We start from the raw sequence: 14,979 nt of genomic DNA on the forward strand, positions 1-14,979 counted from the left end.
TTAGAAGATAAAATATATTCGTATGAGATCTCGTTAGATTCGTTTTAATGTATGTTTTTTTAGTATATATTTTTTTATAATTTTTTATTATGTGTATTTAGAGATATTGAGGGAGTAATTAACTGTACTACTTTTTATATTTTGAAATACTTGCTACATTACGATTATTGATACTATTTATCGTTTAAGCTTAGTTTATGTATTGCAATTTATGTGTAAGAAAAAAAATATAAACAAGAGAATATTATTCAAATTGTCTAATTGCACACTATTTTTTGGCAAATAAAATTTTAATATCTACCATGAAAATACCAAAGCAATACAAGAGTCAAAATTAGACACTACTCACTTAATTGAATACTTTTATAATACTATTAATGTTTTATAATTATTAAATGTGTATTATTATATATATTAATGATCAAAATAACAAATTAAATTGTATAAAAAAACAAATGTAAAAAGTATGATAGAACTAATGAAGTAGATATATCAAATGGAACTTTTCGGCGCGTCAACAATTTTATTAGGGCGTAATTTGTTGATGAACTTGTTAGAAAAGGAAGACATTAAATAAAGTTCCAAAGTTTTCCCATAACTAAACAACCAATCACTAATGAAAGGATGCTGGATATATTATAGGATTATTGTTGAGCTAATCTTTTGTTTATACAATTATACCTTTATAATAATATTCCACATGTATACTTCTATATAGTAGGCATATCTGCTCTATAATGTAATTTTCTCACCTAATTAACATGGATTAATTTTCAAATAATTCTTACCTTCAAACTTATTAGCTATGTATGGGTTGGATTATAGTTGGATTCAACCACACTTATACTTAGTTCCGTTTAATTTGTTTTGACATAAACACTGAACTATATATAGGATTTGAAAATTTAGACTCCATTTCATATTTAAATCCATTTGATCAAAAAATTTGAATTTAATTCTAAAGTTATACAAATCCAATAGAATCTTAAACCACAACAATCTACTATCAAACTAAATAAGCTAAGGGTGTTATTTCTCTTGCTTAAAGTGATAGTATAAGATTTTGATTATTTTGTATAGAGGTGTTCAATGGGCCGGGTCGGGGCGGGTATGGTAAAAAATTAAACAGACTGGGTTGGGGCGGGTCTGGTCAAAAATTAAACAGACTGGGTCGGGATGAATCATGTCAAATGTTAAACGGGGTAGGGCGGGTCAAAGCCCGTTTAAATCCGACCCTCTTTGACCCGATTTTTAAAAGTTCATAAAATAGTTTTTTTTTATTATACTTTATGGCCCGTTGAATTGACCCTCTTATGTATATATCAATATCGTTTAAAACTATCAAAAAAAAAGTGGTAAACTTTTTTTTTGCAATTAATTCTTATAATTATCCGACCTGGCTTGACTCGACCCTTTACACCAAGGCCTGCTAATGACCCGCCTCATTATTAATCTGACCCACTAATTATCGATTAAAATGTAACCCGACCCGTGATCTGTTGGGTCGAGCCGCCCCGCTCAACACCTCTATTTGTGTAGTAGTGGATCCCATTATAGAATTTAATCTCAGCCTTGTTCAATCCATATTTATTTGGAAAATTTACCCAGAATAATCCAACCTATTCAAGATTTTCCTACAATAATCCCAACTATCGATTAACCATGAATAATCTGAACTTAGGAGGGTCTTTGCCTTGGGTACACCCGGGTGACCTGCTACCTATTGTAGCAAGTCATTTTGAATATAAAAAAAAGATAAATATTTTAAAAAATGGAAAATTTACCCAGAATAATCCAACCTATTTACGATTTTACTACAATAATCTCAACTATTGACTAAATGCCAGAAAATTACCTGTTGCACCGGTAAAAACAAGAGCAACAACAGCACAGGTTAAGTGAGTCAATAGTTTGGATTATTCATGGTTAATCGATAGTTGGGATTATTGTAGGAAAATCGTGAATAGGTTGGATTATTCTGGGTAAATTTTCCTATTTATTTCATTGAATAAATTTTAAAATAGACATTGTAACAACTATCAACTAAAACTTAAAAGAGCAAAAACCGATTATTATGAGAGATTAATAATTAAATTAAAATTTTATATTCATATGCGGACTTATTTAGAACGCTTGTTAACTAAAGTTATTGGTTGATAATTTGACCATTTGAAAGTATAACTGATAACCAATTATTTAAACTGATTGTTTAAGCCAACTTTAATGAAGATGTTTTGTTAAATTATTTGTTGATTGCTCTTTTATTATTTGTGAAAAGATTATCAAACCAAAAATTAATGAAAAACAACAATGAGTAATTTTTTGATTTTGGTTTTAAAGATCAACATTACAATCAACTTAAAAATCAATTGCTAAATACTTTTATGATTATTTGATCAATCCAAAAATTAAAAGTCAAATATCAACTAAAAAACAAGCAAAAAAATTAATCAACAAACAAGACGGTAAATGAGTTGGAGGGTCACAAACTTACAATATTATTGGTAGCCTAGTAGGTTATAACCTAGATACTATCTCCATGCCTTCAAAAAGTTCACATTTCGCATTTTAGTTGTTCTATGTGTGATTCCCGTACAAAATCTTTTTATTAACTTGTTTTATTTTTATTTTAATATTTTATTAGTAGTAATACTTAAAGTCCTTATACATTTTCAATTAATATTTTTATATTAATTATGTTTTTATATATTTGCTATAAACTTTATAAAAATATTTTTTAACAATTTTATTTTCTATTTATTTTCACTAACTTTCTTTAATATTTTTTAAATATTTATAATCTTACTTTTCTTAATTCACATAAACATTTCTAGTATTGGCTTTCAAAAAACACATTTGTAGTAGGAATTTCTTTTAAGGGATAAATGTTAGTAAAAGTAAAATTCTACCTATTAGTTTCATTTATTTTTCTTACTACTTATTTATCACTTTTAATTTTTACTTTATTTTAAATTTATAAGTTAAAATATAATCATTTGAGATCTTATTTGAATTCATCTCAACATAAAAATTATTAATATTAATTATTTATAATTTTTAATTAATAATAATTACAAATATAAATGTTATGTGTGAAAAATTATATACCAGTAATAAAGAGTTGAATAGGAGTGAGTAATTTAGAGTGGGTTGGGGGAGAAGTCTACCTCTCTTTCCTCTGACGTTCCACCTCCTTCTTCAAATTCTAATCTCTTTATTCATATTTATATTCCCCATTTTACCCTCTCGTATTGTCTTTCCTATATCCTCTCTCTGTCTTCTTTCGTTTTTCATTCTTACACTTTCTTTTTTTTTATTTTTGTTTTTTTTTTAAATTTTATTTTCCTTTTCTCCTTCTAATTCCTATTCCTATATCTATATGCTTTTAGTTGTCTCGCTCTCCTTTCTCTCTCTCACTTCTTCCATTAACTTTACTCCCATTAATCCATTCACACTTACATTCTCTTCAGATCTCACGTTACTTTTATTTTTTGTTTTAAGGTACGTTTTTTTTTTTTTTTTTTTTTTTACGTTTTATAATTGTCAAATCTATCATCATCTTCTTGTTTTACTTGACTCCACTCATGAACATCAAGATTCCTGGTTTTTCCTGTTCAATAATGTATTTATTCTATATGTTTATTTCCCATTTCTTTGTTTTTTTTGTTTTATTTAAGGATTATATATGTATAGTATTTTAGATCTGTCTTGTTATTTATTGAGCTGTGTTTACTTTGTTAGTTAGTCTATAAGATGTTTGCGTTAATGCTTGAACCTTTTTATTTGTTTCATTGCTTGGATCCTATACCTATTTTAGCTGTAGTTGTACTGTCTTACATTTTTGTTATTCTACGTATTTAATTTTCTGTTAGGTAACTCTTTTTTTCGACGAAATTGCAGATTCCACAACTTTTTTTTATTTGAGTACTGTGGCATATTAATTGCCAGTTGTATATCTACTTTTTGTAAATATGCCTGGATTTGTTGTGGATGGAGTAAATGAAGATGGGTTAGAAGTAAATGTAACAGCCAGTAAGGAGAATTCTGTTCAGAATATGAGGTCTCCTAAAAGCACATTAAGCCCTCAAAGTCCAAGAAGTGTTGATGAGGAAGAAGGTCCGTTGGATGGGACTGTAGACACTTCAATTGAACAGCTTTATGACAATGTCTGTGATATGCAGAGCTCAGATCAGTCACCTTCTAGGCAAAGTTATTTATCTGAGGATGATAACGAATCTCGAATTGATTCTGAGTTGAGACATCTTGTGGGTGGAGGGATGAGGGAAGTTGAGATCATGGAAGAGGAAGTTGCTGAGGAGGAAATTCGTGGTGATTCTGACAATAGAGAGGATGGTTCAAGTGGGGAAAACTGTGTTCTGGAAGAAAAAACTCGATCTTCAAGCAATAAATCCTTGTCTTTAGGGAATTCCAACAAGGGTTCTAGTTTGCAGGTGGAACTTGACGAGTGCACAAAATCGAGTCCTGAACAGAAGAATGAGAAACAAAATGGAAAAATCTTGAAGAAGAAAGCTACTCCCCCTAAGAAGCAGAGGAATTTCCCTCTTGCAGGAGGTGATACTGCTTTAGATAACCCGGATCTTGGACCTTTTTTGTTGAAGCAAGCTAGGGATTTGATATCCTCAGGTGATAATCTCCGAAAGGCTCTTGATTTTGCTCTTAGAGCCTCAAAATCATTTGAAATTTGTGCTGATGGGAAACCTATATTAGAATTGGTCATGTCCTTACATGTTGTAGCAGCAGTGCACTGCAGCCTCGGCCAATACAATGAAGCAATTCCAATTCTTCAGCGTTCCATCGAGATACCCTCGATTGAGGATGGACATGATCACGCCCTTGCTAAATTTGCAGGTAATATGCAACTTGGGGATACTTTTGCTATGCTTGGACAACTTGAGAACTCAATAGGATGCTATACGAATGGTCTGGAAATACAGAAACAAGTCCTAGGTGAAAAAGATCCTCGAGTTGGTGAAACATGCAGGTATTTGGCTGAAGCCCATGTACAAGCCATGCAATTTGATGAGGCCGAGAAGCTTTGTCAGTTGGCTCTTGATATCCATAGAGAAAGTGGTTCACCTGCATCCCTTGAAGAGGCAGCGGACAGAAGACTTATGGGTCTCATATGTGGAACTAAGGGTGACCATGAAAAAGCTCTAGAGCACTTAATTTTAGCTAGTATGGCAATGGTAGCTAATGGTCAAGAAAAAGAGGTGGCGTCAGTTGATTGCAGTATTGGAGATACTTATTTGTCTCTCTGTCGGTATGATGAGGCCATTTTTGCTTATGAGAAAGCCTTGACAAGTTTTAAGGCAACCAAAGGAGAGAACCATCCAGCAATCGCTTCAGTGTATGTTTGCCTTGCTGATTTGTATATCAAGACAGGTAAGCTTAGAGAGTCAAAGTCATACTGTGAAAATGCTCTACGTATATATAGCAAGCCTGTTCCTGGAATTCTCCAGGAAGAAATCGCAAGCGGGTTCACTGATGTTTCTGCTATTTACGAGTCTATGAATGAGCTTGATCAGGCGCTCAAGCTACTCCAAAAAGCTTTAAAAATATATGGTGATGCTCCTGGACAGCAAAATACAGTTGCAGGGATTGAAGCACAGATGGGTGTCATGTACTATATGCTTGGTAAATATACAGAATCTTACAGTTCTTTGAAGAGCGCTGTTACCAAACTCCGTGCCAGTGGCGAAAAAAAGTCTGCGTTGTTTGGAATAGCTCTTAATCAAATGGGTCTGACTTGTGTCCAACGTTATGCCATCAACGAGGCAGCAGAATTATTCGAAGAAGCCAAGATTATTTTGGAGCAAGAATATGGTCCATGTCACCCTGATACTCTTGGTGTGTACAGTAATCTAGCTGGAACTTACGATGCCATTGGCAGGTATCAATTTATACTCCTCAAATATTCTGTTATTCTCTGCATTATTTATTGGTTGATAACAAATGTTGTTCCTTTAAATATGGTACAGGTTGGATGAGGCCATAGAATTGCTAGAATATGTTGTTGGCATGAGAGAGGATAAGTTGGGAACAGCAAATCCTGACGTGGATGATGAAAAGAGGAGGTTGGCTGAGCTGCTAAAAGAAGCTGGCAAAGTTCGTAGCAGAAAAGCCAGATCTTTGGAAACCCTTCTTGATGCAAATTCTCATCATATAAATGATAATGGTATTAAAGTATGATATGGTTTATTTTAAGAAAGCTAAGAAAGATTAAAAGAGAGATTTGGTTTTGAAATGATTAGATTCTTATTTTGGGAGGTTCTAAATAATAATAATAATAATAAATAAATAAATAAATAAAAGTGATACTCTTTAGGTCTTGGTTGTGATATTGATTCCTATTTCATTTTTAAAGTTGTTATCTTCTATTAGATTATTTTACCATACTTTGTATAAATGGCAGTTTTTTGTACCTTTGAATGTTCAATTGATTTAAAACAAGTGCTACACAAGCATTTTGTATGTATGATCCGAATTCTTCATGTCCAAGTGTAAGTGGTTTCAGATTAATGTGAATATACTTTTCACTTCTTGGCTTGTATTTTGCTTGGCTTGTGAAAAACAGCTATATATGATCCGGTGGTTGATGTTAGTTAGAAGACTGATGTCTTATTTTATGCATTTTATAGCCTCAAGATTGTGTCTTGATAGTGTTAACAAGGATGTTTCTCATCAAATCGGCCAAGTTGTATAAGTTTTCTAATTCAAGTACTACTCATATTGTTCTTTATCAAAACAAAAATTAAAAAAAACCTACTCATATCGTTAAGGGGTATAAAAATCTCGTTATAAATTGGTTAAAGAGATATCGAGTGGTATTTGGCAATGTTGAGTTATAATGACAAAGATGAAGCAGTGTTTGTTACATAGGACTAGAGAACACAAGGGCTGGGCCTACTGCTGGGCTGTTAAGCATTACAGTTGGAGAAGTGGTGCTTTCAATACAGTTGTGAGTTGCCTTCAAGTTAATGCCTCACATACATCCTTGTGTCATTCTGCAAGCCTTGTTGCACTCCAAAGCTATTGTTATTTATTTCTTCTTATCATCTGATCTTGAAATTATGCCTACTTTTTACTGTGGATTGCGGTATATGACTGACCATATGTATTAATTAATACTTCTATATTATGTGCTGTGCAGTCTTGCAGTAACTGCTGAACACATCTTTCCCACTATTTTCACAATATGTCAATAAATACTATTCTGTTGAAATATAATGTGAAAGGTAATTAATGAATATAGTGTAAAAGGTAATTATTGAATTTATCCTAATGTGAATGCATTCAATGCAATTGTAGATGAACTTGCCTATAAATATGGAAGTTCACCAATGTAAAAAAACACACTAATGAGTAAAAACATCTCCATCTTCTAACTTTTACTCATTCTACTTCCTCCTTATCTCTTTAAGTTTTAACACGTTATCAGCATCAGCTCTGCACCAAGTTTGCCTCCTCCGGATTCACAAACTTGCACACAATCAGCCCCTTCACTCGGAGACAGATTGCTCGACTCTTTCTAACACTTACGATCACCAAAATACACCCAAGAAATCAATTCTTGATTCTCAGGCCAACCTGGGGGTTCCCTTTTTCCGGCTTCACTCACCTTCAGGATGTTCTCACGCCCTCACCTTGGAGTTTCACTCCCAAAGATTGAAGGTTACACAATAGTTGTTCCACAACCTATTGCTCAGGGGCGTTCCACGCTCTCTTTGTTCCGGTTGATTGAATAATGAACACACAAACACACAAGGATGAAAAGAAGAGAATCTCAGTTATGCACTTTGAAATTGAATGAAATCTGAATTGTAATCTGAATTAAGCTATGATTGATTGTCTTATTACACGAGGCCTATGCACCTATATATAGATTTCTAAGGCTAACGGCTAGTTTACACACGTGACTAGCACAAGCTTTATTAAAACAGAAAACAGAAACTAGGCTAAGTACTGGAAGGCTTGTTCGAGTTGTTCTTCTGACCGGGGCACCTTGGACAACACTTTATGAATTCTGCTTGAGTATGTTTTGTGATCTCTGGGCTTGTCGTGTATTCCTTGGGCTTGGACATCTTGATCATGACGTGTCTTGTTGTTCTCATCATGTTCAAGACTTGAGTGCTTAGTAATATACTTTTGAACAGGAACAGTAGGAACAACTTGTCTGCTGGGAACAGCTTGTAGTTCCCCTAGGCTTGAACCATGTTCTGAAGGGTCCGAATATGGTTCAAGCTCTACCCTTAATAATCAAGAAGGTAGTATTTTTAAAAACCTAATTAAGCATTTTTCTTCATCGGTACCCATAAATGGACCAACAATCAAATGGTGTCAACATCATCATCCAAGGTGTTTCCAACACATTTTTATATTTTATAATTGAGCATAATTCCATACCCTTCACTACAAACCCAGCAAGGACTGATTTAAATCAGCTCCGACATAATAATCTCAATAATACTAATGGTCCACCAGTACCACCAACTCGTAATTCACATGTACGACCAACTAATAATCCACTAGGTTTACCGACTAATATTCCACCAGTACGACCAACAAATAATTCATCAACACAACCAACTAATAATGCCCCAACAACATCAACTGAAAATAAACCCCCACCAAGTAATAAAAAAACCAAAGATGATGAGGGAGAAACAAATACTAAACGTTGCAAGATAAATTTAAATGACCAATAAAATAATTTGTTGGACAATATGTCATCTTTACGGATGACAAGGACATTTTATTGCTTTTGTTATTATTTTATTTTATACCGCCTATATGGCTGGTTAACTTTTTTTTTACCGCCTAAATGGACGGTTAGTATTACTTATTTCTTTTATTATTCTTTAAACCGCCTATATGGCTGGCTAATTGTTTTTCTTTTACCGCATAAATGGACGGTTAGTATTATTTTTTATTCTCGTATATTTATATGTGCATTATATTTGCATTTATATCCATGTGCATTTTTTATTTACCTTTTACTTTACGTATTTATTTTAAGTATACATAAATAATACGGTATATTGTACAATTTGGGACAACCCTCTTTAAAATCGGATTACCCCAATTTTTTTTTACCACATACCCCTTATCCTTTCAACTTTACTCTTTATATCAAAAACCCTCCTTCTTCTTCTTCCTTCCACTGACAATAACCACCATTACAAAAACAATCCATCTTCTTCCTGAAACAGTCGTATTATTAGGAGATTTCATTAGTCGTTTTTAGCGCCTAATTATTCTTATATATTTGTTCGTTACTAATTATAATTTAATTAGTCATGGTAGTAATTTGAAAAATCTCTACAATGATTAGAAACTTGTTAATTCGTAACGTGATTACGAATCGTAACAAATAACGTAAACTTTGGAGGTAAAACTTAAAGTTGAGCAACTACCCATAACAGTTCGAAAATTTTTTTATTATTACCCAAGCATATTATGTAACCATGATAGGAGTAAATTAAATATTTCACACATATACAAGTGATTTTTAAAAATGAAGTACAAGTTACATAACTTGTTACATGTACAACAATTTTTACCCAAACCTTAAACTATCATAGATAAACTTTTCCTACACTATAATAGATCAAATGATGGACAAAAATCACCAAAAAAAACCCCAACCAGCCATGCTAAAGCTGTCCTACTCCCCCTTATAGCCCTTTGTATACTTACATACACAAGCTAAAAACTCTACCCAAGAACCCCTTTTGTTCTACCCAAAGCTTGTGTATCATTACAAGCATGCAAGAGGCAAATATTTGAAGCAAAAACACTCTATTATCTGAATAATTATTCAGCCATAAACCCCAACACATTGCTCCCAAGTTCATCCATGAACAAACACTAGAATCCTTCAAACTTTCAATAACTAAAACACTTTCTTTTCTCATCAAATCTTCTTCAAAAACCCATCTAAAACTTCTGAAAATTTATGTTTATAAACTCAAATCTCCCACAAAAATAATCTTCATCTTAAGAGCTTTCCATAGACACCAAAATTAAAGAAATCCAACAAGTATAGAGTAAGTTATGTTCATTTCTTTATTCCACTAGTTTTTGTTAAAACTTGTTCATGTAAAGCATTTTTTTTTACATGAATGTTTCTATAAACTAAGATCATTATAAAATGAGTATTTTATCTCTAAACTAAGAAAATCATCATTTATAAATCTATAAAAATAGGCCATAATAGAAAGTAAGAAGATGTATTTCTACAAACATATAAATTTTGTTACTTAAAAGATTCAAATAAAATTATGAGACTTAACTAAGTATGTTGCTCAACATAATAAGTATACTCCAAATATGTTAAAATCATCACAAGTATTAGTCTAACAACTCTAACTAGGAAAAGTTAAGTGCATGTTAGAAATCCAAAATTGTTATTGATTTTTGGATGAATGCAATATGTATAGTTGAAGAGTTGGAGTTGAGACTTGAAGGGCAAGGAATCGAAGTTAGAACCACTTCAAAGAACGTGTAGGAGCTTACGGAATAATTATACAGGCTTGGAGTCGAGGTATGTCACATGGGGTGATTTTTAAAGGATTTAAGAACAAGTTTGGAAAGTATGTGTATAAACTTGTTTTTTTTTAAAAAAATAAAATTCCCAAAGAGAAGTTCTTAAATCTTGAAAAATGATGTGAAAATGATAAATTTGAGTATGGAATAATTTATTACATGTATTATTATTGTGGGCATCATGCATGTTGATTTTATAAATTATTGTATGTTTAAACTTTAAAGACATGTTTAACACTACTTTGTGAAAGTTATTGTGATGGAAATGATTATATGAATTTGAAAATATTTGAAATTCATTTTAAAAGAAATTTCCAGTAACCATATGTTAAGAAAGTTTCTTGAATACTTTTTGTTGAGATTATTCGTTAAATTGATATTTTAATGGATTTTAAGGTGTTAAATATTCTTATTACAAAACATGGTATTAGATGAACTCTTCATCATCAAAAATAATTAATAAAAACATATTATAATAACTCAAACCAGATTTGGCCAGAATATATTTAGTTTGGAATTTTTTTTTATTATTTTTGAATAATCGTTAAATTGTTTAACGGTAAATTGTAAAATGGTAAAATATAAAATAATTACCAAACAAAGACATATGGACTTGAAATTTTTATCACATACTCATATGGACAGTAGATAAAATTGGTAAAAGTTTGGGAAGGTTTCATTGACATTTAAGGACCTTAATAATTTTTACTCGGTTATTAATAATCGGTAAGATTGAAAACGATAAAATATAAAATAAATACTAAATGACGTCTTTTGGACATGAAAAGTTTATGAGACACTTATATAAACAGTAGATACATGTTTAAAAACTTATATGGATTTTCGTGACCGTATATGGACTTAAATAAATTTTATTCGGCTTATCGGTAAAATAACGATATTAATTATTAAAAATACCCCACATGATTTTTAATGTTTATTTAAAATTCTATACCCCTTAAAAGCTTCTGGAATATCATATAATTTTTATAATATTTTATTTGGACTCAAATAATTTAAAACCTATTTTATTCTATTTATCGATAAAATGTCTATACAAAATAATAAAACATCATACATGAGTTTTATAAGTTCAAATAGCCTAATAAACATGTTATATGACTTCTGGAACTTTGGTAGAATTTTATAAAATAAATTATTAATTATTTACTAATTTATCAAATTAATAGAAGATGTTTATTTATTAAAAAGTGTAATATTGTTAATTAAATTTGGGTAAAAATAGACCTATATAAAAAATTCTATTATTATATTAATAACCTACTGCCTCATAGTATAAATTAAGTTTAAATTTGGTTTATAAATTTTACGAATTTAAGACACCATTTAAATATCGGTAAATACCCAAATTGTCGAAAATAATTGTAAGATCGTTATAAATTTGCATAACCAATTATAATCTGATGGGACAACCTTAAATTAATTTTAAATAAGGTATTATAATGACTTGATTAATTTGGGCCTTGTTGGAGAATTAATATGTACTTTGTAAATCAATTATCGATTTTATTACCGGCAAAACTATCTCGTATTTAAGAAAATAGTGTTTTATGAAATCTTCTGTCGTAATGATTTTATAGACTTATGAATCATAGTCTAGTTGTTTTGAATGAATTTCAAAACCCTTTTAAGTTATATTTACTTTAAGAAGGATTGAAACGAAACATTTTAGTGGTTTCCTTAAAAAAATCATATTGAACTTTAATTACTTTTTGTTACGATGCATTTCCATACATGCTAGTGATGCCCCAATATAATAAAAAGGTTATGTTTAATGATATGATTATGCTAAGCATGTTTTACCCATGTGGGAAATATTATGATTTGATTTTGCTAAGTTGCAAATAAAGTATGTTTTGTTATGTGCAAATAAAAGATGTTTATCATATGGTAAAAGTTAATATTTTTGACTTCCAGATGCTATTAAAATTACAAGATATATATTATGTACAAAAAAATATTTTAGCCTAAATGGCGGGTACATATGCCACAGCAAATGTTGTGTGCATGATTAAACGGCTCACCAATGCTGAGCGCGTATTGTTCACAATACCATTACACTTGCCGGACATGTCGCGGACGGTAGACCGACTACCAAACGAGTCACACGATGACTCACACAGTACCCATGTAAACTTATGATATGAGTTTGAAATTGGTTTGGATCTATTGAGATTTTATGATTTATGATGAAAAATGAGAATTTGAAATTACTATAGAGCTATTGAACTGCATTTGAATCATAATATGATTTATCAAATGAAAAAGCATATTTCAAAATGAATTTACTCAAAAAAAAGATTTTAATAACTTGTTTGACGGACACCAGTGTGTTTATACTCAGCCTTTTTGCTGATACTATGCTTTGTATGTTTTTCCAAAGGTTTTGTTTTTAGAGTAAACCCCTATGGCACCTCGACAGAGAATGGATATGCGAGCGGAAGTTGAACCCGAGTTGGAGTATGACTCCCCTTTTGTTTAGATCTCTTTATTGTATTTGAGAGACTATTAGTTTAGATTTAGACTAATTTAAGGATGTAATTTGAACTTTGGACTTATTTCGATTTGGTTGTAATTTTCCTATATTTTGGACAGTTAAGACTTCCGTTATATTGCTTGGATATTGGTTTGACCTTTAAGTAACCCCTTAATTGTGTTGGCAAAAGTAAGCTTCCGCTTGATTAATACTAAATTCCAGTTAGTGTTTTGCCTTCATAATTCGAGGCGGTTATAGTTGGTATCAAAGCCAAGACTTTGGAAGCTTGTCTAAAATATTAGGAAAATTAGAGAACGAGTTTAACTTAGAGAAGTTGAAGTTTGGAGTAACTAATGAAAGTAATTAGGAAATGAACTTAAAATTTAGGGATTATTGGTAAAGAAAGGATTTAAGTTGTAAGTTTAACTTAAATCAGATTATTAACTAAGTACCATTAGTAAACTAGAAGTCTTAAAGGTTTCTTGTAAGCAAGTGGTGATCCAGTTGTGTGGCTAAGTTGCCTATGCATGATGGTAAATTAAGTTGATGAATCATCATTAAAAGTGTTGAAACTGCTAAACAAGTGATCCAATGGGATGGAAATTGATGAAGTTATTAAGTCTTTAAATTAATAAAGTTAAGAAAGTGTGTTATGCAAGTGCATATCTATTTGTTTTAAAGGCATAATTATTAATTAGTTATTATCTCTTGGCAGGAACCTAGAGGAAATTAGGGAAGGAATGGATCCCAAAGCCCAATTGAATCTCCTAACCGAGCAACTCAAAGTCATCCAAGAGACCAATGCTCAATTAGTCCAGTTCATAGCCAACCAACATGCTAGTGTGGATGACGAGACTAAGTTTTACAAAAGGCTTGCTACCCACAGGCCTAAGACCTACAATGGTGCTACAGATCCAGTTGTCCTTGAAGATTGGATAAATGAAACCGAGAAAATTCTTGAGGTGGTAAACTGTCCAGAAAATCTTAAGGTTAAACTTGCAGCATTCTATCTAGTGGGACCTGCAGAGCTTTGGTGGAGAGCCCTAAAAGGTGTCTCAGCTGCCTCCACATCTGCTGGTGGAGCAGCACAACCCACAAGTTGGAGATGGGACGATTTCTTGAAGAAACTAAGGGAGAGGTTCTACCCAGCAGTTCTACAGAGACAAAAAGAATAAGAATTTCTTTACTTGAGGCAGCATTCTCTTATCGTTACCGAATATGCTAACAAGTTGTTGGAGTTGGCTTGATTTGCCCCAGATTATGTGCTTGATGAAAAGAAAAAGATGGATCGCTTCTACAATGGTCTCAACTTCAGCTACTAAAAGTTGATGGGTCAATATGAGTCTTTTCAAGCTATGTATGAACATGCTGTGGAGAAAGAAATGGTCTGCAAGAGAGAGGAAGATGTGAGGACAAAGAGATCTGGAGGAGACCAGGGAGGTTAGAGCAAGAAGCCGAGAGCTGAGGGAAACTTCAAGGGGAATCAAAACCAAAATCTCAGAAACTTTCAAAACCAAAACCGCTTCAACAACAATAGAAACCCACAAAACTCCAACCCGCTAAAAAGTCAACTGTGTGATAGATGCAAGAAATGACACTCTAAGGGAGTCAACTGTGAAGGTAAGGCTGTGTGTCTGAATATTGGAAAACCAGGTCATTTGGCTCTAGATTGTTGGGGCAAGAACCAGGGAAACCCCAGGAATGGTGGAGCACGATACTCAGGAAATCAAGGGAACCAGCGTAACAATAACTCTCAGCTTCGCCTTGAATATAAAGGAGGCAATAAAGCCTCATCTTCTGGAGGCCAAGGGAACCAGCGCCCGGGAAAAGGAAAATTCTTTGCCATTACTACAGCAGAGGAGCCTAGCACCTTGATTTCTAAGACAGAAGGTAAAGTCATTTTCGGATTACTATTA

The 14,979-nt window shown here is 32.2% G+C and overlaps 1 protein-coding gene across 1 annotated transcript; it reads left to right on the forward strand.

The window, feature by feature from the left end:
* Positions 1–3,258: 3,258 nt before the first annotated feature.
* LOC130797194 (protein KINESIN LIGHT CHAIN-RELATED 3-like) lies at positions 3,259–6,546 on the forward strand. The gene is made up of 3 exons (XM_057659689.1): positions 3,259–3,501; positions 3,901–5,911; positions 6,000–6,546. Exons 2-3 carry the CDS (start codon positions 3,972–3,974, stop codon positions 6,208–6,210), a joined length of 2,151 nt encoding a protein of 716 aa, XP_057515672.1. The 5' UTR covers positions 3,259–3,501; positions 3,901–3,971; the 3' UTR covers positions 6,211–6,546.
* The last annotated feature ends 8,433 nt before the right edge of the window (positions 6,547–14,979 follow it).

This window comes from Amaranthus tricolor, chromosome 12, assembly GCF_026212465.1.
Source record: "Amaranthus tricolor cultivar Red isolate AtriRed21 chromosome 12, ASM2621246v1, whole genome shotgun sequence".
Taxonomy (NCBI): domain Eukaryota; kingdom Viridiplantae; phylum Streptophyta; class Magnoliopsida; order Caryophyllales; family Amaranthaceae; genus Amaranthus; species Amaranthus tricolor.

Excerpts from the sequence above, each read along its gene's own strand:
- LOC130797194 (XM_057659689.1), top strand. The coding sequence starts at position 3,972 with ATGCCTGGATTTGTTGTGGATGGAGTAAATGAAGATGGGTTAGAAGTA. Across the intron at positions 5,912-5,999 it reads ACTTACGATGCCATTGGCAG|GTTGGATGAGGCCATAGAAT; the intron begins GTATCAATTTAT and ends AATATGGTACAG.